Source organism: Thermobia domestica, chromosome 18, assembly GCF_964235325.1.
Source record: "Thermobia domestica chromosome 18, izTheDome1.hap1.1, whole genome shotgun sequence".
Taxonomy (NCBI): Eukaryota; Metazoa; Arthropoda; class Insecta; order Zygentoma; family Lepismatidae; genus Thermobia; species Thermobia domestica.
In genome coordinates this window covers 72017342-72042825 of record NC_137471.1, presented here as the reverse complement: position 1 = coordinate 72042825, position 25484 = coordinate 72017342, and the positions used below count along the sequence as shown (strand labels likewise).

The 25484-nt window shown below is 34.1% G+C and overlaps 2 protein-coding genes across 2 annotated transcripts in view; both read right to left on the bottom strand.

The window, feature by feature from the left end:
• The window catches only part of LOC145675126 (adenylate cyclase type 2-like), a 1402841-nt gene that overhangs the window by 711785 nt on the left and 665572 nt on the right, over window positions 1–25484 (bottom strand). The gene's annotated exons all lie outside the window — the stretch shown is intronic.
• Window positions 10778–11125, bottom strand: LOC145675125 (protein GVQW3-like). Its single transcript, XM_081745495.1, has one exon. It carries the CDS (start codon window positions 11123–11125, stop codon window positions 10778–10780), a length of 348 nt encoding a protein of 115 aa, XP_081601621.1.

Genomic DNA, 25484 nt, shown 5'->3' with positions numbered 1-25484 from the left:
GATTATATACCTTTAAAACAGAAGTGGGTAGTTAAAGGCATTACTTCGCTCTTGTAGACTCAAACATGTTGTTGCAAAACTAATTTACGATGCAATTTAAAAACTTCTACCAGTTTACCACGTCTATTTATGGCAGTGTTTCTTTAAAAAAAAAAAGTGTTTCGGAGGGGGGGGGGCACACTGAGTAGTCGGAGGGGCATTTCTGGTATTACTCTATTTATTGCTATATTATAGACGTATTGTTATGGTCTCTTCCGAGGGGGCACTCTCAGAGTTCCGGGGAAACACTGCCCCCCCAAAAGAAAACGTGTCTGGAAGAAACACTGGTTTATGGTATTTCGTACTTTATTAAATCATCACCAGCAGTGACGAAATCTTAGGGATGAGAAGGTTAAAACTGCTTAATCAAGTGCTTCCTTATATTCATATGTATTTCCAAACGAACATCTACGATAGTACATTTTAAAATAAATAAATTTTCGTTTGTGAATATTTTTTGAAATTTCGCGCTTCCTTCGGAATGACTGTGCACAAAAGTTGCATACATTTCTTCCATATACACTTCTATGCTACTCGTATTCACAGTGTAAGTCTGTATGTTTAAGAAAATCGAGAGACTTTCAAATACATTTAATCATCCGGCTCTTACAAGAAAGACACATGACGGCTAGAAAATATATCGCAAGATGCAACGCAAGGAAATGGTAACAGTAAACTGCGGCTTCATTGTCGTAATGCTTTATGATAATGCAAGGCCATATGCTGCGAAAAGAACTCAAAATTTGACCATCCACTATACAGTCCAAATCCTGCACCTAGCGATTACTATTTATTCTGCCTTCTGAAAACCTTTCTGGACAGCAAGAGTTTAGACACTGATGAAAGAGTGAAAACAAGCGTGAATAAACAGGCTATTATTACAATGAACAGAGTTCTATACGGAGATCATGTAAAAAGAAAAAAATGGTTGCTCTTTACGATATATACTTAAATCGGCACGAAACTGGAGAAAAATAGTATGAAAATACGGAAAATAAATAATTTTAGAACTATATTCGCCTGTTTTGTTTTTATTGTAAGACTACCTTAGTTTAAAAGAACATTTAAGAATAATTGTTTTGTTTTGTTTCGAATAATTACATACAGAATGTTCTCCTTTAAAATAAATTCTATAAATGCGCGGAAGAGAGCTTTATCACTTTCACTTAGCTATAATACCTAACAAACGGCACATTTCTATTTTTGTCTACCCTAATGTATATCTCATTCTTTCAAACATACTAAATAACTATGATTTGCTTGTTCTTCACTACTTGCACTCAGATCCACGGCCAAATGTATATTTTAAATCACACTCAATCCTAGCCATGTGAATTAATACAGGTTCTGATTGGTTGGAATTATCCGTTTCTTGCCACGTAACATACATATAACGCAAAGCAAAGACCTGCTACCGTTGGCCCTCGTAGCCGAGCGTACTAATGACTAAGCTACTAACAAGAATAGCTTTTGGTGTGGGTTCAAACCCAGCCCAGGGCCCTTTTTTTTAATTTTTCATAACACTTTTCCATTAAAATAAGATGAAAATAATACTAATTTTCCCTTGTACATAATATATAATGCATAAATTGTGCTTTTTCCACTACTTAACTAGAGCAGTGGTTCTCAACCTAACTCCTATCGCGACCCCCATTTTATTACATCCTCTTGCCAGTGATCCCCTTACAATTTCTAGTTTGTAATAAGCTTGTGTGTGATTTTTATTATACATATCACTGAGATCTCACGATATCTACCTATTTCTATAATAGTAGAATATATTTCTTGTATGTAGTGGATACAGTAACTTCCCTGAAAGCGAATGGATTAAAACCGACAAGTTCTTCTAATTGGTTTCCTATAATGAAGACTTGGACAAGTTCTGAAGAGAATATCCTGGTCTGATATCTGCTGATTTAAAAGTAATAATTCCATTTGTTACAAAAGTGGTTTTACTTCCATGCTGAGCATTAAAACAAAGATAAGAAATCGCTTATCAGTTGAAAAGACTTGATAATGAGAGTCACGAAGATTGAAGATTGAAGATATTGTCACTATCTCATTAGCTTTCAATTTTAATTGTATTTCAATATGCAGATTTTGTTGCATTTGTATCTTTCTGGTATTTCAATATGCAGTTCTCATTAATTTCATATTCTACCTCTTTCCTTTAAATTGATTTCTACACAACTCTGAGGTTTCTGATAGCGCTTTATAAACAATGACGTTATAAATCAACAGAAGAGTAAGAAGTGGGGCTCTCGCGAAGCGAGGGGTTGTAGGGGGTAGTTGCGAGAAAGAGAGGGGAGGCCCCGAGGGACAGGGAGGGAGTAGGACTTTCCACACAACTTTCTTGGTAAAAAAAAAAAAAGTGATTTACTTACGTTACGAAATACTGTAGCTGAGTAACCGTCAACGAGCGAAGGGGATTAGAAGCCCCACGGGGCTCGTTTTGTTCCACATTGACCACCATGATAATACGTCACATTCGGATGGTGCAACTTCGATGTAAATTTAACGTCGCCTGCTTCCTTGTGACCAACTTAAAAGAGTTTGGCTAGGGGAGCGCATGAAAAAAAAAAAAAAAATGTGCCAGCCACACAGTAGATGTCTCTCCGCTTAAACTTTTTCACTCTATTCTTTTATTTACTTTTCGCAAATAATTCATAGATGGGAATCACTATAGTTGAAGTTATTGTAGACATTTATAGCACAATCAATAAAATGCACTTATAGGATTGTTTCTAAATTTATATGTATTTAAAATATCTACAGCGTTTTCTTCGTGCAATGTAAGTAACTCCCTTCTATATATGAGAATAGTCCGTGTGATCGTAATGTTTATATCTAATATCTCATAATAAGAAGAAGTTTATATAATTTTAAATTGCATAGACGTAAAAGTACGGTTATTATTTGAGATAAAGATGGGTTAGAGTTTACATTTTTTTCATTTTCAATATTTGTCTGAAAATTTAGGATGATTGCACTGATGCTAACGAAAAACGTTACAAAATCTTATTTCGAGAGGCAGTAATGGTCACATTGCTCTTAAATTTCCACGTTATGCTAATTACAAAATTAAAGGTTAAAAAAAAAAAACGAAAAATGAAACTTGTATGTCACACATTTTCCTCAATATATGAGTAATCTACCCGTAAATTTCGATGTTTTACGTTTATCAAGTAGTTGATGAATAACTATTTTCCTTAATGAAAAAAAAAAAAATGAAAATGTTGGTGGCGAAAATAAGTACATTTTGTCGTCAGATTTAGAATTTATATAATTCCTTTGTGTTATCTTATTTAATTGTAATGAACGTAAGGATATCAGAACTTTATTTCCCAGTCGTTTTGTGTACAACGTATTTAAGGGAAAAAGAAGAAAAATACAACTATACTACTGTGAGCAATACAATGAGAAGAAGAACGCAACTATTTGCAACACGAGAAATGCAATAATAATTAAAATAAAAATAATAATTTATTGAACAGATCAAAAGTCTAGTTTACCCTTACGAATGATACAATTAAAATTAATATTTAAATAAGTTACCTTTGATATTCATTTGAAGCTGACATGATAGATAACTTAACAATATGTATAATTTTCCTTCTAAGACTAGCCAATCGGATAGGAATTGTGAAATTGGCGGGAATATGTTGAAACATTTGAAAATTTCCCTTATTTATGATGTAAAGTGGTAGTCAGAGAAACAGGTGATGATGTTCGGGATGACACCTCGGGAAGTGGTTATTATGCCATAATGTAAAGCATAGCTACCCCGTTAATGTGTAGGGGTTATTTATGTGCATTCGCGTTGTACGAACGGGATCTCCGGGTTTGTACAGTGGCACCCGGTGCGCTAACAAATAGCAAACTCCAACCCCAGAGGCCACCCGGCGAATAATGGCCAAGAACGCGGTATCCGGGAAGACGAAATTGGATGCGAAAGATGATGTTGATGGTATGAATCGTGTTGAATAATGATTGCTGACGTAAGCACAGATATACATCTGAATGTTGAATGACATCACCTTAAAGTTTGTATAAATACAAGACTGAAATTTTTAGTAGCAGGAGCATTACGGAGAAGCGATAGTTTGTAGATGTTGATCTTGAAGCTGTAGGTGCAAGTTACAGTACTAGTGAAAAGGTAAAAGTACCCGATTACCCAGAATATCCGAACTCAAGTTTTGACGAAGATGCACTACACTGGTAAGTGTTCAAACTCAAGGTATAAAATTGGTTATGATTAGATGTTGAAGAAATATACGACACAATCGATTATGAAACGTTTACGTCATCGGAAAGTGGAACAGATAACGCAGAAGAATTAGTATTTTTTTTCGGCGTTAGCACCAATACCTTCGTTAACACCGAAAGAGTTGATCTGGGAACCCTGTAAATGCGAACACAACTTTGTTTGTGTTAAATACGTGAAAGAAAGTTCGGGAAAGCGTGTGAAGGACAGTTACGTTATTTGTTTGGCGTGTTATCATAATTGAGATTTTAAATGGTCCCACGAATGTTTTTATTAAAATGAAGTTTTAGGCATATGTGCATAGCCATTGTTAGTAAGTTTGAGTGCCAAGAACGAGATATTTAATATCTACGCTCAAACTCATATTGTTTTACCGATTACACGGTAATATTTTAATATTATATATGAATAACATACAGTGGATTTGATGAAAGAACTTAATATACATTTTTATTAAGAAATGATATTTGTAGACTATTATTTGAATTAAACAGATAGCAAAATTAACGGAGGTTAATTAAATTATCTAAAAAGGAAATTAACGGAGGTTATCATTAGAACATTCAAGAATAGTCAGTATCACATATTCATTAAAAGTTTTCGAACGGATACAATATTATATTAGTGCATCTAATGAAATAATACAAATGGATTTAGGAGATATGCAAAAAAATTACAAATATATTTTATGTTGGATAGATATCGTTTCGCGATATGCATACTCTGTTCCCTAAAAACAAAGTTCCTAAAATGGCAAAAGCAGTAAATATTTATTTTTAATTTAACTTAACTGTGTTTCATGTAATAACTGATTTAGGTAGTGAGTATTATGGGCATCATGTAAAATTATTATTTGAAAACAATGAAATTAATCATTATAGTGTACATTCTGATATTAAATGTGCATTACCAGAACGTTCTATACACACTTTACAAAGAAAAGTATATTTTTATTTTGTTGTATAAAATACTTATCGCTACATGGATGTTCTTGATAAAATTATAAACAAGAATTTTTCAAATGATTCAAAAAATGAATCAAAGATCGCAATCTAGGCTAATAATTAGTTTTTGGATCAGGGGCCACAAAATTTTTGAACGGCCCTAAATCGAGTTTATTTTATTTTATTTTATTTTATTTTATTTTATTTACGGAATAAGCACATCATGCTGAGTTAAGTGATAGTTTGCTGAGTTTGGCTACAGTGTATGTAGTTCTCCAGATATAAGACTTACAAGAAAATTTTTGATTAAAATATATTTAAATCTTTTGATCTAAAAATAATAATCCTAGTTATTGTAGAAGTATTAAAATGGAACCTACAGAATTAAATGATTCCATTACGAATCAAATCATAAACACATTATATGGAACATGTAAAGAGAAATTAACATGAATATATAATTCTGGTAATTATGTACGTGTCAGTAAAATATGAACAATTTGAAGAAAGAATATTTATCGAAATGATCGTAAGAAATATAATTATAAGTATATATAAATATAAATATTAAACAAATATATATATATATGTATATATTTATAAAAACATTGTTGGAATAAATATATTGTATATTGTTGTAAAATAACATAAATATTAAAATTAAATTGTAATATGTAACAATATCATATAAAAAAATGTATTGCTTAAGAGCATATTCAGCGTATTTTGTAAGCTTTTATTTCAGATGTATGCTTATAGCATGAAATAAATCCAGTTTTGGTTTGTATTTTCAACGCAATATATATATATATATATATATATATATATATATATATATATATATATATATATATATATATATATATATAAGTTATAATAGCTATAAAATATGTATTAGGTGAAATTCTGCTATAGTTAAATGGAAAGATTGGAATCATGATGATACTAAAGCAATATCTCTGAACAAGAATTTATAAAGAGTAATTATTAACTCCAGAAAAAATCATTTCATTGAAAAATTACTAAAACGAAAAATTACTAAAACCTAAAACTTGATGAATATAATGATTATGTTACTCGTGAAGTATGACTTAATGGATTAGAACAGACTCTGTTTAGTTTTCAAAATGAATTCATCGTTTAAACACGACTTTTCGTTTACTCTTCTTTCAACTACAAATACTGAAAATGTTTAAACATAATACAGCTGCATCATTTAGAGTAAAACTTGCACAACCTATTGATTTAAATCAAGGAGTGTAGTACGTTGTGTTAATACAACATAATAAACCACGTAGTTTTTACAATTTAAGTTAAAAGGAGAAAACATTATTACATCAGCTCAAAATAAACAAAATATATTTAATAAGTAGCAGTGTCACGTGTACACCACGTAAAGGACTTTGGTTTCTAAGGCGTGATATTTTCTAAATAACTATTGAAATCGGAAGTGGTAGTAGATTTATAGAACTTACGGTATTAGTAAAAAGATTAGAGTGGAGAAGGAATGAATTTTTGGGATACTTACTTGATTGTAGGAAACCACTTCTCGCTATCTATTACAGTTTTTAGCCGGTATCGATCAACATTAGAAACAGAAGTGCTAATTTCTGTCCGTTTCGGTTTAAGTAGTGTTAAGTGAAAAATGGTATCTATTCATAGAACGCTAAATCGATTTTAAAAACGCTTCTTACTATCTCTTACTGGTTTTCCTCTATGTAAATCAATACTGAAATCGGAAGTTGTAATGAATTCCTATCACTTCTAGTTTTTTTTTAGAGAATGAAGGATGTAAACGAAATGTATTCTTGGGATACTTAACTGATTGTAGAAGGCAGTTTATCTCTATCTACTATTTTCCTACTGTATAACGTTCAACGTTAAAACCATAAGTGGCTGATTATTATTATTTTTTTTTTAACCAACTTTGGTATGAATATTATTTCCATGAACGAACTCAATTTTTTCCTAACTTTTGACACTCTACAAGTTGGTCATCAAAGTTCATCGTGATCCATCAAATATTTCTTGGGACTTTTTAGTATCTCAGACGGACGGACGGACGGAAGGACATACAGAGTAAGTGCCTCAAAAGTAGGCATACAGTCCCGTACTGATCAACTCATTGCTTTTTGTATCATTTTTTATTGTTATCATCAGTTAGACTTAGTTTCTTTATTATTTGTTCTTAATGTCTTTTTACTTATATCTTAAGCTCGGACGGAACAGCCGAAGCAAATAAACCTATAAGCAAGAATGTTATACTTGATCAGTGCAGAGGTGTATACCTACTTTTGGGCCCCCCTGTATATAAGACTTTTGGAAAACCAGACTCATTTAAAGGTAAACAAATTGCGCGTAGGAGAATAAGACCGCATATTCAATAAAGACTTACACTAACCCAAGCTAAGTTAAACTAATCTAACCTAAGCAAACTTAACCAAACCTAACCTAACTCAAGCTAGCTTTAGCTAACCACAGATACTTAAATCTAACAGCTATTGTATTTACAACTAGTTCAGTGGTCATTATGCTTATTTGTTTTGTACTTACGCTTAAATTGTCACCCGAAAATAAGAATATCTTTTTCCGTAACATAAGCTCGTGGTAACAGTAGTGAAAATTCTCTGGATGTTTCCATACGCTAATACATCATTGAGGGTACTTACCTATAAGAAGACACAAAAGAAACAAAAATTAGAATTTTTTTTAGAAAAAATAATTAATAACGAATAGCCAAAACGAGAAATATCTATGAAAAAAATAGTTCTTTGAAACAAGTGGCAGGATCACATCACGTTAAAGAGCTTCATTTGGTTTTTGGCAGACCAAACACTTTAACAAGATAAAATTTACCAAATTTAGACTTAAAACACATTACTTCAAATTAATTGAAGCATACTTAAGATGAATGCCTGTCTGCCTTAGCTTTGCTGCATAATAGTGGAACTTTAAGCTAATATATATATACAGTAGGAAGTCGAAAATCTGAACTAATTGGGACTACAGGTAGTTCGGATTTTCAGATTGTTCGAATTTTCGAAAATAACCAAAAAATTCTATTTAGGCTTAAATATACTGTACGGTATGCTCTTTTATCGATACAGTGGTTATACAGTACATACAGTAATTACAATACCGTAAGTAAGGCTACTTACATTTAATGTTTCTGAAGAACCTGCTCGTACACTAAATTACACTGTTCTTGTAACTCATACTTAAAACTTAACTTGTATAGGCCGATGGTAAAATAAAAATATGTATGACAAACAATTAAACATGAATGAGCTTTTGTAAAAACACTGACTTCACACAACGCCGACAGACAACCCTATTGTTAGTTTATTGCTGGCGCTAAGACAAAATGTAGAAAGCTTCTAGGGATCTCGCTCGGATTTTTGACGTTCGGATTATCGACGTTCTACTATATAAATATATACTGTATATATGTGTGTATATAGCTTTAAAAATATTTTAAAATATAAAATAATTAAGTCTTTAAATTTGTCAAGCAGAGAGTCAATTAATTTCACTTTATCCACAGATAGATGAGCATTTTGTATCTTGAACATTATATTAACCCACTAATCTTAACAGGGCCACGGTGGCTCAATGGTAAAGCGCTTACCTCTGGTGCATGGGGTCGATGGTTCGATTCCGTCCAAGTAAGTTTGTTTTGAACAACATCGTGTTCTACTTCTGTTTCCTTCCACTTACTCATTCCAGTAATTCTTCCATCATCACTTATTTGTTTTAATCATCCCTTACCCTAAATTGCATAATCATTGTACATTAAACCAAATATATATGTTACTTATCTCAACAATCATTTTGTTATTGGAAATCTATCGAGCAAATATGATTTCCGTAATTAATCCCGTACACTGAGAAAAAAAATTGTAGGTGGTGTATTTGAAAAGATAGGTTACATGCGTAATTCCCGTAGTTTTTGGACTTAACGTACAACAGACGTATAACTGAAAACGCATGTTTTATAATACTTTCTGTATAATTGTTCCATTTATACGTACTTTCTGTATGAAACAATGTAGGCGGTCAGGATCTCACATACAAATGGACGTAAATAACATATAGCTAACGAAGGTAACATAAGTATATGCATGTGATATACGGAAAACTGTTAGATGTCAAACATCCAGCAAAGCCATGATGTAACATCTAAGGGCAGTGCCTATGTAGCATACGGATAACGTATGCTCCGTACTGATTTCTATAGTAAGCAAGAGGATACCGTATATTTGTACAATATACCGCTGTCCGGAGAACGGATTTTTCTCTGTGTAGGAGTACATAAGGAAGCGATTTTTGATTGTCCATATCTTTGAACTAACTGAATGGATCGCCTCCATCAACAAGCACGAATCTAAGCTTTAGATGCCAAAATTGATGATAAAGTTATTCTTGAGATTTTATGACTCCCGGACGGACAGACAGTAAAATATAAAGGAGGTTTTGGTAAACCAAACTCCTTAATGAACTAGAAAACTAGTTCCAGAATTATCACTAAATGACAGGACATAATGATCAATGTATATGAGAGACTCGAGCGAACATAATGGTACGTCCCATTTTCTAGCTTTTGAGTAAACTGAGAAGGATGAATTGGCCATTCCCATGCAATTCATTGCAAGGGCCCTTACGAAACAAGTCTTCTCTGCCATCTTTAAGTATGGGCCATCTGCAGGTACAATTACGGAATTAAACTACCTATGTACTCTTCTGTGGTTCAATCACAACTAATCCCACCGGAAGTCGCGCTTATCATTATGTTCACCCGAACTGCTCATGTATATACTGGGTTTAGCAAAAGTCTGGGGCCATAGGCCAGCTCCCTTAAGGGTAAAGACACGTAAAAATAGAAAGAAAGGAAACGTACTGGAAATAGGTGGTTTTCAATTTGAAATGGTGGAATTTTTGCACTTTCACTAGCCGTTTGGTAAGGCGCTTTATGTTAAATGAAAACGCAACGTTGCCAGTGTTCGAACGGGACATAAAGACACACAGAGATGGCATTGAGAAGTGCGTATTGTTATATTTTGGAACATAAAATACTTCGAGCTCCTCAACAATGTTGTATTCTTGGTATAATGAGGGACCAAAAGAACAACTTGCTGGACCGACAATGTTGCGATTTCCTTTAACATAAAGCAAGCACCTTACCAGTGCGAAACCAAATCGCATAGTGCACTTGGAAAAATGATTGCATTTTGGATTGAAAAATCATCTACTTCCGACGAGTTTCCTTTTTTCTAATTTTTTCATATCTTTACTGATAACGAAGTTGGCCTATGGTCCCAGACTTTTGTTACAACCAATAAAGTCTCTTTTGATGGATACTAATAGAGATACATAAGTAACAACAGCACAGCTTATCAGAGCAATATTTCAGGTACAGACTGTCATTTTTCCACATAGTTCCCACCATTCTTTATGCACGTTTTTCAACGATGAACCAGAGCCTGCATGCCGCGCTTCTAAAAATCGGAACCAGCTAAGGCAAACCACTTCCTTACAGCTTTAACAACAGCTTCTGAGTCTTGAAAATGTTCGCCATATTCAGCTTTGTACACAATTCTCTGGTCATTATCCGGCGATTAGCATGCATGAGTTGATCAAGACGCTCTTCATTGCGACGGATGACAGCTGTGCAGGGTCGACCGGGCCGTGGCTTGTCATCAACAGCCTTTTCACCACTTTGAAAATGCCGATCCCGTCGACTCGTATTGCACATGTCTATTGTATCATCTCCATAAACCTTTACCAAGCGTCGATGGATTAAAATCGGCGCAATTCCTTTAGCAGTGAGGAATTCAATCGCACATCGTTGTTTTATAGGCATGTCCATATCACACTCCATTTTGAAACACTCCTATGCTGACGCCAACTACCGCAGAACAACGGGATCAGCTGCAAATTAAAGGAAGGTTCAAGCATTAGCACTACAACAACGACGTCTGACACGGACATACAAAGTCAACACAAAAAAATAGGAGGCATTCATTTCGGAACGACCCTCGTATATATATCAAAAATAGAAACCCTTGTGACTCATGTAAAAAAGAAAACAAGGAAACTATATAAAAGTGAATACAAACAAGCGGAACGGAAAACAAACAAGCGAGTTCCGTTTCGCGTTGTGAAACGGTCACTTTACAAACTGCATGACTTTAATACTGAAACCAGGAGAAGCAGATCATAACTTCCATTGTAATAAAAAGATAAAGTCAGAGATGGAACGCATTTCTCAAACATTGAATACCTGTCAAAAATAGTTGTCGCTATCTTATTTAATTATTATTGCTTAGGTATATAAGTAGCAATATTAATATCTGATTTTGTAGTGATTTTTTACTGCTTCAGTACTATAATAAGAGTTGATATGAAAAAAAAAACTGGAACCCTGAATCCATATCGGAAAACCATGTCTGCCTGTCCCATATAGCTTGTGCTGCAGATGTAAGGGGTCACTGTCCTGGTTCGTTATTTTATCTTCAAAAATAATTCTCAACGTGTTTTACACTTTCTTATCTGGCTTTTAATATTTGATCAAGCGAAGCGTACATAATCGACTTTTCTACACAAGATGTCTACGTATAAGTACAATTATTTATGTCGTTGCTATAGTGACAATAACTCATATTTTTGTTACTGATTACACAAATAATATCTGAGAATCTCTAAATGTCTTTCTTTTCTTTATACATCATATTGCTCACATAATTCGCCTCTGATTCCTTTCTGTAAATAGGCACAAATTACTAATGAAACATACAACGTTATCGTTGTAGATGTCGCCTCGAACGGGACTTCCATAATAGTTTTGCTATGAAGGAAAGAACCCTGGGTTAAATACCATGAAACATTTATCTTTCGAATAGCCCTCATATATATAATATCACCTTTAATATACATATTCTACTTTTTCCATTTATATATAATATACTATAACACATTTTCATATCTGTCAATAGCCTATATCTCAATATTAATAACGACGCATTACCAATTATCACAAATTAAACCTAACTGGTAGTTTTCTTCTAGGGTACAAAATTAACTATTCCTTCATATACAAATAACACTACTTACAAACAAAGGATCTTCATAATATTAAATATTGATAGAATCAGAAGTCAATAAAGTTGGAACATATAAACGCATTGATGGTTCTCATTTAATACATTAATAAACTTTGAGAAATTAAGAGATTCGATATTCATTATTCTTATTCTTTCCATATAATAAGGCTATTTGATATATCTGTCATTACTTTCATAAGTTTACATTAAAATTATGATCTTTTATTTTTAAATATCTATAATATTCGCATGAAATTCGAATAGAATAAAAACACGACAAGAAGAGTAGCGTCTTACAATAAAGCTTTTAGATAATTTCTTATCATGAAACACAAATTAACATTTTCTCAGTTAATGCTATAAAAGGAAATTCAACGATAGAATAACAAAGTTGAAACAATATTTCATAATTACATATGTTTTCAACGTACATTTTAATAATAAATTGAATGAAGATCACATTAACCATAGACGTAAGCAAAGGCCATTTTAATACAAATCCATCGGACGCCTTTTTGTCAGTTCAAGTTATACGTTCGAAGGGTTCATTTAAGGAATATTGTATAGCACAATCTTGTGTACGTGCTTGTTTTTCATAAGATGATACCATATTTTGATTCCTGTTTACGAAATTCCTGCCATCTGCAAATTGGTTTTGTGAGAATCGGCGATAACTATTATTCCTACTGATATTCCTGTTGTTGTTTCTGAAATTCCTAGCTCCATTTCTATAGTTAGGTTGCGTTTGATTTCCGGTACCATTATAACTATTCATTCTATTATTGTAATTACGAACATTAGTATCATTTTCAGGTCGTACATCTACGTTACGAACTGATGCATATTGTGTTTGATTACGTGCATAATTACCCTGACCTCCATCCTGCATCTTATTGTTATTTTGAATTGCAGATTGACTCTCATAACTTTGAGTGAGCATAATCAAGTGATTGAAATTAATGCACTGAGCTGACATTAGCAACTGTTGTAGTCTAAATGGCAATAAGATCCTAATTGAAGCTATAATTCGTGATTCAAAGTGGTTAGGATTTAATGATCTTAGTTCATGATATGTCGACACTACAAATTCAGTAATACTATGGTGTAACTTAGGATTGTAGTGGTTCGTTCTCTAACAGCATCTCTATTTGCTACCATAAAATCGTTTTCGTAGTTTGACAAAAGATCATTTTTAAAATCTGAATACGAATGAATACTACCTCTAATAACCTTAAACCACGTTAGGCAAGGTGGCAACAAGATGTGGGGTAATAATTTTAAGTATTGAGACTCATTTACACCGACGAGCTCGCATTCACCTTGGAATTTTTCGAGAAATGACCTAGCAGGTATATCTCCTGGCACACCACTAAACTTTGTGAGCGATTTTACTTCGCTAAACCGCAACCGATTACCTGTGGATGTCTTCAAACCTCTACTGGAGATGTGTCGGCGCTTGGATATTTGTCTCACTTGTTCTCTGTCACTACCCTCTGCACCGCTGGATGATCCCTCTAATTCCAATGTTGTTCTTGGATGATGATCAGGTACCCAACCTGTGGCTATATGATGACTCGCGCCTTCGGTATCCTGGAATGAAGTTCCGGGAATACATCTTTCTTTGATGAAATTAACTTCATCTCGCAGTACTTTAATGTGATTTTCATGGACGTTGATAGTTGATTTTAAAACATCCATGGATTCTTCTATTTCTGTACTTCTTTGTACCACCTTTTCTCTCTTCTCTTCGTATTTCTCGATTTTTTTCGTCACCTGGAGGTTGATCTGATTTAGCTGATGATACACATGCTCCCATCTGTCTTCATTACGTTGGCTTAATTTCACTAATTTTTCATCAAAGTCCTTGGCTAACTGAGTTAATTTCTGGTCCAATTTTCCTTGAATTTGTTCAGATTGGTTTTGCCGTATTAAACGCTTGCAGGGACATGGGTTTAGAAGTAAATGCAGAGAAAACTAAATACATGGTAGTGCGTCGGGACCGTAATACGGCAAATTGTGGAGGCGTTAAAATATTAAATAATACTTTTGATAAAGTGGATACTTTCAAATATTGAGGATCAATATTAACAGACGAAAATCATATTCACGAAGAAATTAAATGTCGACTAAAAGCAGGGAATTCGTGTTAGTATTCGGTTCAAAATCTCTGTCGTAGCGAATTCTGTCGAAGATTTTGAAGCTTAAAATATATAAAACCATAATCATGCCTGTTGTTCTGTATGGTTGCGAAACATGGCCGCTTACTCTGAGGGAAGAACATAGACTGAAAGTATTTGAGAACAGGATCCTGAGAAGAATATTCGGACCCAAGAGGAACGAGAATGGGGAATGGCGGAAGCTTCATAACGAGGAACTACATAGTTTATACGGTTTACCCAACATTGTTAGGGTCGTCAAGTCTAGGAGGCTTAGGTGGGCAGGTCATGCAGCTAGAATGGAAGAAAGTAGAAACGCTTTCGAAGTCTTGACTGGAAGACCCATAGGAAAACGACCATTAGGAAGACCTAGGCGCAGATGGGAGGATAATATTAAGATGGATCTCGCAGAGATTGGAATACAAAGTAGAAACTGGATACAATTAGCTAAGGATAGAAGTCAGTGGAGAGATTTTGTGAACGCGGCACTGAACCTCCGGGTTCCATAGGCCATAAAGTTAGTTAGTTAGTTAGTTTAGATATGGTTCGTATATAGAGAGGTAAGGACGGACGTGAAACCTATTTTTTGGACACGGAATCTACATCAGAGCCTCTCTCAAGTTTTATGAGTGACAAGAATAATTTAACGTATTATTTATGTATTTTTAAAACCTTATAGTAAACTCATGATGTACTTATCATAGTCTAGGTTCTGGCTGGCCCTCCAGTTTTTACTTTCTAGATTCATCACTGACCATATATCGCACAAGCTGATGTACAACGTCAAGGTCTACCACCAACCAAGTTTGATTCAGGTTGATCCATTAATTTTTGAGTCGAATATGTGCCCCAAATTTGATGGCCCACAACTCGATAACCAACCTTGCAGAATATTATAGTATATCACAATGCTTGTATGTTTGTCTACACGCCACATTTCATGGTCCATACCTCGGAAAGCAAAAGCCTGAACACCGTAATATCGCAAATCTTATATATCAGATCAAGGTCTACCATCAGCCAGTTTGATCCAGATTGATCCCTTGAGTTTTGTTTCGAATATGTGACCCCAAATTTAACGGTCCATAACTTGGAAACCAAAACCTTGAGGAATATTATAGTATTTCACATGCTTGTATGCGAAATAGAAATTTATCAATATGCCAAGTTTGATGCAGATCCAGTGAGTTCATTGGAATCCGGATGATATTGTAATATCCCGCATATGGATTAGGGATGGCCACAAAGTTTCGGTTCCGCCAGGAACCGGTTCTTGGAGATCCGCTTTTCAGAACCGGTTCCGGAACCGGCTCCAGACCTGGATAAGAAAACCCGGTTCCAGAACCGGATTTTAGGAAAAGGGTTCCAGACCTGGATCCGAAAACCCGGTTTCAGAACCGGATCTTAGGAACCGGTTCCAGACCTGGATCCGAAAGCCCCCAAAAACCGTAAATGAGGCACAAAGTTCACCTTCAAAACACTGCAAAGAGGACCACGCACTTGTGCCCTCGCCGCCCAGACCCGTTTGTGCCCCCCCAGAAAAACAATTTGGTTCATTAGTGGGTGTTTAGTCAATGAGTTTGCCTGTTACACAGTTTAGGCAAATGAGACAAGCGACCGCCGCTGGCGCCTGCCTGTCGCTTCCACCATTTCATCTAGCACACTGTTCACAGCGTGCCAGCAGCTCGGGTTTAGCGTAGGGATGGCCACCGGAACCGGTTCCAGACCTGGATCCGAAAATTCCGATTCCAGAACCGGATCCGAAGAACCGGTTCCAGACCTGGATCCGAAAACTCGGTACAAGAACCGGAACTTGGGAACCTATTCCACACCTGGATCCGAAGAACCGGTTCCAGACCTGGATCCGAAAAACTGGTTCCGGAACCGGATGTTCTAGAACCGGGTCCGTTCAGAGCCGAAAACCGGTTCCGCCAGGAACCGGTTCTGTCCATCCCTAATATGGATCTGTTTAGAAACAACACATGCTTGTTTCTATAATCAACAACCACGTGCATTTCTAATACGAACTACTACAATAGCAGAACACAGGAACACGAGCGACATCACTAGCCATGTGACGAAGAAGGACCATCACCGCCACAGCTACATTGGAACAGCTATAAAACCAGGACCTCCATCTCTGGTATCAGTATTTGGCTGGTCAAATCTACTCTCTCAGCTTGCCTGGAGCTTTGAGAAGAACCTAACTCAAAACCTTCAGTTTGCTAGGCCTCCTATTCTACCCACTTAAGTTAGTTTGCTCGGAACTCTGTGGAATTCTTAACCTCAGCCACTCAGCTTGCCTGAAGCTTTATGACTTTCTAACCCCTTTCTGCTAGCACGGACAGGATCCTAAATCCATTCCAACTAGTTTGCTCAGAACTCTGTGGAGATCCTTCTCTAGGTTGCTCGGCCTTGAGGTACCATATTTTACTGTTACTAGAGGATTTTTACATCATAGTGATTTTGTAACATACTGCTTATTAAAAGGAAGATTTTGTAATAAAATTTGATAATAGGAGAAAACGATTTCCAAGTATAATTTGCTCTGCTTGACAGAACTTTATAACATAGAAAGTGTCCTTGGTTTTCATGTAAAAGTCAATGAAAAATGAAACTGAATTGGAAAAATCACAGTTTTAATTTATTTGAATCTGTTGTTCCAAGATCACTCTCTCGATATTCTCTATGGATTCTATGATATGACATGCAAAAACAATTTACCGGTACTTCTAAACGTAATTACAGAAACACAGCAAAGGAAAATATTTTAATTTGGAGAAAATCTCTCACTGAAGTCACATTTAATTAATTTTTTTTTTAAAAAAAAGAACAGACGATTTTCTTTTATTTACGAAATTAAGTAAGAATAGGTTAGGGAAAAATAATAAGACTTTTATTCATTATAAAATCACTTTGTTACAACGACCTTACATTATGCTATTTGGCTTCTTAATATTTAATCCATGTAAGCTAAAATGTCATTTAGGGATTTTGCTCCACCGTTATCTATATCTTTTAATCCTGTTTTCATACACGGAGAGGCACAATTTTGAGATAGTGGGATATAGAAGAAGGGGGGATGAACCAGAGAGAGAATCGAACTGAGGTTTTTCCCAAACCATAAGGAAGATTGGGAGCGGTTGATTCTATGTAGTGAAAAACAAAGATAGAAAGATTTTTTTTTTTAAATTAGTAACTGAATTACTTTCTCGAAAAACAAGATGGTCTTGAATCTTATAAATTCAAGCGAGAGCTCAATTTAATGGTTGAATTGCCGCGGTTAGATAATCCTCAACTAATGAGGATCATTGAGAGCTCCTGGCATTCAACCTCACCGGCATTTCTCTCCCCATGTCGACGAGAAACCTTGCAGGATGCCATTCCTCATAAAAGTCATCTTCCTTTTCTGAATGTATGCGCATGTCAAAGTACCCTCCTTCTTGATTACTATTTAAAGAGAAGAGAGGAAGAGAAAGAGAAAGCGTAACGCCACAGCAAGGGTCAATTACAAATGGAAATTAAATGCGATTATGAAATTTTAAACTTTGCTCTAAAAGAAAGAAAAAAAAAACGAATGTCGTAAATGATATAACACAAGCGCTCCGTCTCTTAAATGTGATTAAATTAAGTTTTATTACGTGCTCCATAATGTTACGTATGCTACGTTACCTGTATCTCTGGAATTTCTAAACCACATAAATCATTCTTGTACTGTGTTTTGCGGTATTTAACGTTCTGTTAGATAATATACAAAACTGTTATATAACATTAAATTTTAGAGAACATAATGCTCTTCTGGAACATGGGAAGTACTGTGCAATATTGGACGCTCTGATTAAAAAAAAAAAAAAAAACTATATTAAACAGTATTAAAATTTGGAGAACATAATGCCTTCTTACAAAAGAAGTACTACGGCATATTAGGTGTTTTATGAATATAACTCTGTTAGCCTATATAAGTGAAGACCATAATCCCCTCTAGAATATAGAAAGAACAATACATTTATTGGTGTTTTGTAAATAACTGTGTTAGACAATTTTAAAATTGGGAGTATGTATTGTCCTTTAAAACATAGAGAATCCTACGCAATTTTGATTTTTTGTGAAAATAATTGTCAGGGAATGTTAAAATTTGCAGAACGAAATGTCTTCTCAGAACAAAGGAAGACCTATGCCATATTTTTTGTTTCGTAAAAATAATGGTATGAAATAATATTAAAATTTTGAGAATATAATGTCCTCCTAAAACATAGAAAATGCTATGCAATTTATGCCTTTTTGTAAAAATAACTTGAGACAATGGTAAAATTTGGAGAACCGTTTATAATTTTGCTATGCAATTTATATACAGGAAATACTATGCCATACCTGATGATTTGTAAAAATAACTGTGAGACAAAATACTAAAATTAGGAGAATATAATGCCCACCTATGTTAGAAAAATGCCAACTTGTTGGATAGCATCAAATCAACACAGGAGGAACTGCTTACGATGATAGTCTCTGCTTTCTTTAAGTGACGTATTATTACGTTTCATATATCCTTCAATATCCACAATAAAAGAAACTGTAAACACAATTTGTACTTTTTCTGAAATGCCTGAAGGGATTTCTATCAAAATTGTAGGTTTTGTTTAGAATAATGTTACCTTTATTTGAAACTAAAATTAATTCAAATGACTCACTACGTGTTTAAAAATGAGGGACTGGAGTTTATATAGTACTAAAATGTATATTATGAATACAATTCAGTTTCATTTTTACAAGTTGGATATTTATTGAACCAAATCGTCCAGACATATTGTTATCATCAGTACTATTGCTAAACTAAGCATTCGAGTGATGCTTCGTAAAGTTAATGAGGAAAAGGTATACATAGGCCAACATTAATTTTTGAGGAAAATGCATTCAAATATTGGAAAAATTTCACATTCTACTGCGGATTCGAAGCACCTAAATGCACCATGCCGATATTCTCCGTTGGTTTTGACATCTTCTTTGCCTTTATATATATATATATATATATATATATATATATATATATATATATATATATATATATATATATATATACTGAATTACGTTCTCAAACGTGATATATATATATATATATATATATATATATATATCACGTTTGAGAACGTAATTCAGTATATATATATATATATATACAGGGTGGTAGGTAACTCCACCGACAAACTTTGGGAGGCGATTCCTTATACGAAATGAAAGAAAAAGTTCTAATAAACATGGGTCGAAAAGTGCCTCCTTTCAGAGTTATGATCCCTTGAAAATTCGAAAAATCATTTTTCAAAACTTCCTAACTTAGAAACTATAGGACCTATCCCAAGCGGTTTAAGGAATTACACAGGAACTAGTATGTTCTCTATCTAAATATTAATGTTTTACCATCTTCCGTTGTCGGTGAAAGGAACTGTGAAAAGAAAGTTGAAGTATAGGGATACTCCTTTAAGTACTAATGATGCGTTCGTTTCGTTAGTACCGGTGAATTCTGAAACATGGATATTTAGATATAACGTATACCAGTTCCTGTGTAATTCCTTAAACCGCTTGGGATAGGGTCTATAGTTTCTAAGCCAGGATGTTCTCAAACGTGATATTTCGAATTTTCGGTAGTTCATAACTCTGAAAGGAGACGTTTTTCGACCCATGTTTATTGGAACTTTTTTCTTTCATTTCATATAAGGAACCGCCTCCAAAAGTTTGTCGGTGGAGTTTCCTACCACCCTATATATATATATATATATATATATATATATATATATATATATATATATATATAAAATATCGCCACCCATTTTCGATCAACTATATTGAAAATGATTATTGTGTAGCTCCTCCAAAACCCGTTTCCTGCCACTTTCTTCATTCCACTATTTCATTCATTACTAATCATCACCGTCTCCTTTAGCCTAACCGGCATAATCGTGGGACGTAAAACTCACAAATTTCATTTCATTTATTACCGCCTGGATAATTTCATCACGTGCTAGCGACATCTAGCGTCAATTACTTGAATTACGCTTAAACATGCAATCAACATATATAAATCGTGAATTGTAAGAAATTCTTACGTGATATGGGAAAACTTCTGCCAGTTTCGGTTTCAGCATGTTCAAATACATATAAAACACCCAAAATAATAATAATAATAATAATAATAATAATAATAATAATAATAATAATAATAATAATAATAATAATAATAATAATAATAATAATAATAATAAAAACAGAACCTATGCGGCCCTGTGTTATTATTGGTTGTTGGTTAAATGATATGTGGCGTATTTACGTTCTTTGTCAGCAGTGATACCAAGGAATGAAATCTTCCTTTAAAGTATATCTGCAGTCTGCACCAGTGTAGGGCGTTCGATATTTCCCTGCAAGGACTCGAAAAATGAAATCCAATTTTTCACTTTAACGTCACATGATTATGCCCGTTAGGCTAAGAGAGACAAATGATCAAGGCAAGTAAATAATGATGAAAGACTCGGTGGAATGAGAATGTTGGAGGAAACGGGAGTACCCCGAAAAAAACCCATGAACACGATGTTGTCCACCACAAAAATTACTTGGCCGGGAATCGAACCACGGACTTCACGTACCAGACGTAAACACTCTACCACTGAGCCACTGTTCCCCTTCTATACGAAATCGAATTTGGGATCTCGTGTATCAATATAGAGTCATCAGCGAGGTGATACGAAACGATAAATAGGGTTCTCTTTTCTTGTCTCGTAAATTCTGTAAAAAAGTCCAGTCTCGTCTGGATTATTGGAAATCTTTTCTCGGCTCGGCTCGAAAATTTTCAAGTTTCATTTTGTAAATTTATGTACAACATTTATGACCTGTTTACCCTTTTCCTTTCTTAATTTCATCTATAGAAGTTATCACAATCTTTCCGCGTCACGAGAGGTCCACGAAGAGTGTGATATAAGAAATTCAAACCATATTTATTATTGGAGTATATTATGTAATGTGTATCATGCGTATATCTTTAAACGTTGATGAATGGCCTCTCTGCATAGGGGATTTCAATATCCCTGAACAGGCCCGTATCCACGGGGGCTAGGGAGTTGCCCCCCTATATTTTCACCGCCCCCTAATTTTTTCACGGTACGCTTGCAAATGAACTATAATATGGTGATGAACTATAATATGATTGGGTCGGGGCCCCCTACATTTTGGGCTGGCTACGGGCCTGTTCCTGAAATAACTGGATGTGCTTTTGATTTTTTATCATCATATTTTTCCTACAATGATCTAGTAAACAACTTTAATTTTCAAACTTTGGGAAAAACAAGATAGATGTTGAACTTGTTATTCTTATACAAGTTATTAAATAATAAGATTGATTGTATGGAGTTGGTCTCGAAAATATTACTACGGATTCCCACTTGCAAAACAAGAACAGAGAATATAGGGACATTTTATTGTGCGAAAACCACAAGCAATATATTATTGAAATCCCCTATATGGAGAATGTACATTATATAATGAGTTTGTAAATAAGCTTGATAAAGTGGATGTATTTAGTTTATCAGAAAATAGGTTCCGATCATATGTAAAACAAGAAATTTTCTATAGAAATAATTGAGAATTGTATGTATGTAACATTTACTATATATGCACAACACTATAATTGAGCATTAAGCCTGTTGTATTGTATATTAAATAAATAAACAAACAAATTAGTCAGGTAAATATTCATTAAATATGCATTGTGTTAGTACAATAACTTTATCAACTTACTATGAATCATGTAATATTAAAACAGTGTTTGACCTCTAAAGGTTAGATGACATAATGTTACTCACTAGATGGAAGAAACGTCTCGTTTCTGCTCGTTTCTCGTCTCGAAAAGAAGACGAGAATGGCCATGTTGCTTGTCTCGTGTGCAACACTTCAACCAAAGTATTCTTGTTTTGCTATGTTATCTACTTTTTTATTCACATAGTCCTGGGTTCTATTCTTGCTGAAAGCACACATTTTTTTTGATTGGTTCATTTGGAGTTTAGTGTGATGAAATGAAGAACAAATAGTGTAATAAAAGAAAAAAATCTATCATTAATTTTATTCATGCAAATCAAAATGTCAATTCTGACAAAGCTGAAATAAGATTTTTTGTAATACTATAATTGTGAATAATAATTTAAAAAGAAAACACCTGTGGTAATAAAACATTGTGTTTGTCAGTAGATAAAACTAACTAACATTTCAGATAAAACCATTAAAATTGAAAGCAAATACCTTATGATAAATTAGACTTCAAAAATACTTATAAATTTTAAAACTTTAATATACAATATAATGACCTTTAAATTAGAAAAGAATTAGATAGAAATTAGAAAAGACAAATAGTTGAAACAAACAAGAACAATAACTCATATAAATAGACCAGATTCTCAACCGAAAGATCATCCTCCATCTGATTTTCAAGCATGGAGTGGCAATGGAGAAATCTCTGTTATCAAGAATATAAAAATGTCAAATACAGAAAGAGAGACAAGTGTCTGATCTAAGCTAAGCAGCATGTGCAATAGGGTAAAGACAATAGAATAGTAGGTAAGGCGCACAAATCTCCGGAAAATGGTACTTAGCGTAATTAGTTTTTTCAATTAGACTATAATTACTTTTGAAATTGAACTCTGGAGAGTACAGGAACAAAGAGGGTCCGGCTTACCTGCGGATTATTGTTCCCTTTGTTACATCATCTGTCATAATTGTTGACAAGGGTCCGGTTTATCTGCGGTTTATTGTTATGTCACCTATCAGAGTTGACGACAAGGGTCCGGCTTACCTGCACTTTATTGATCTATTTGATAGTTTTTTTTTTTTTTGTACTTGACGCATTGAAGTCATGAAAGTGCACGCGATAGTGATATGTTAATGATAATATGAATTAATTTTTTCGCGTTACTTACGTATGTAATTGTTATTTACGCATGACATATTGTTCTGAGCAATGAGATCAATCCCTAATTACGAATTTTTATTATATGGAAATTATTTGAATTACCATTACTATTATTAACTCTTTAATTACCCCTTTAATCAAACACCTATTCATTTATTCAATCAAAGATGATTTCCTAGAATTAATTTAATCGCATATGATCATACATGTGACATGATTACCTTATAGTAGTGTTTAATTACTTACCTAACTAACTCTATGGCCTATGGAACCCGGAGGTTCAATGCCGCGTTTACAAAAGCTCTCCACTGACTTCTATCCTTAGCTAACTGCATCCAGTTTCTACTTTACCTTACTCACATTTATTCTTGGCGCCAACAATTCGTTTCCTGATTGGTCGTTTTCATTTTTTCTGTGGCGAATACTTCATATAGGATATAAAAAAGATTCGGAGTTTCCGAATCTTAATGCTTGACGGTAAACTATGGTGCAATAGAATATCAGCTACTTTTAGGAAAATAATATTATTCTAGGATCCTCTCAGCAATCTATGACAATAGAAAGATTAAACTGTCTATTCGTATATCACATGATTTTTGGGAAGTCTCTAAAGTGACAGGCATATTTGAATACTTAAATATTCAGCTTCTTTCTGTTATAATTGGCCTATTGTTGAGTGTTTATAAATTATCTCTTATGCAGTTGTTTACATACTCTGTGAGGTGTTGAACTCAACACCATTAAATATTTACAGAAAATGATTACATTGTTACAAAAGGGACATCTATTATACTTCCGTACTACCTTTCTATATGTGCCAATTCTTCTGGAAATCATTTGCTTCGTCAATAAAATATTGCCATTCATGATAATAAGAGATTATAATCACCACTCCATCAATTTGATTTAATAATTCATTTTTCCGTTTTTAGTTATTAATTTGATCTTTATTTCTTTAATATTTTAATTTCTTACGCTGTGTGAGACATTAGCGTTCCTTTCAACACTGAGGCTATATGTAACATAGATCTACAGATTAACGTGGGATCTGCTCCCACTGGGAATCAAATTTGGGTATTCCGCGCCCGATACGCGTACCCTTATCATATAACCACGAGGTTGCTCTACACAAAGCTTTTTGTATAGAGATGACGAACTCCTGTCTATAACGCTAGGAATCATGACATTGCAAGTCGACATGGTAATCACACGTCACTCGGTTGAATTTGCATTATCTATTTATTTGCTTAACCATACATTTCGATGGCTCTAATATCATGTACTCTGTCGTAGGACATGCATACAGGCAATTTTCCATTTCACAATTATTTTCTGGCTGAAAGAGAGTACAAATTGATTTAAAGATTTACACGAAACACTTGGGTTTTCCACACGGTAGAGCATGAGCTATGTGGGATTTATGTTTCTTTGGTAACATCACGTGTAAATGACGTTTGTTGCTAAATTCATCCTCTGCGAAACGTGTTGTCACGTAGCCGCTATTAGATTTATCGGTCACACAGCGTACGAAGGATGTGGTGGAAACTCTATTTCCGGTTTATTGGAAAAGAAAAGAAATCAATTTACAAATAAAAAGCTTGTCGCTTTAATGCTACATTCAAATTAGTTTATTTTTCTTTCTAATCACTCTTACCAAAAAACAAATTTGATCAACCATTCGCTTTTCGTATAATTGAAATGAATTTAAAAGATTACACCATGATTTCTGTATAGAGTGATTCAGTGAGAAGTAATACCTTATAAGTTTTAAGAGTCTTTACCACATTAAAATTAAACTAGCGCAAATTTTAGAATTTTTCTGCAATCTTCCAAACAAATAAAAATAATCGAAAAGCAAAGACCTACTGCACTAGACAATATGATTTTGCATATGATACCTTTACCACAACTCACCTATCTGCTTTTGGTATGCCGCTATTTACAGAACCCGCAAAAAATGCTAAATCTATCGAAAGTTGTAAATCTAAAGCAGATAGATGAGTTGCTATAACGGTATCGCATGCAAAATAATATTCT

Excerpts from the sequence above, each read along its gene's own strand:
- LOC145675125 (XM_081745495.1), bottom strand. The coding sequence starts at position 11,125 with ATGGAGTGTGATATGGACATGCCTATAAAACAACGATGTGCGATTGAA.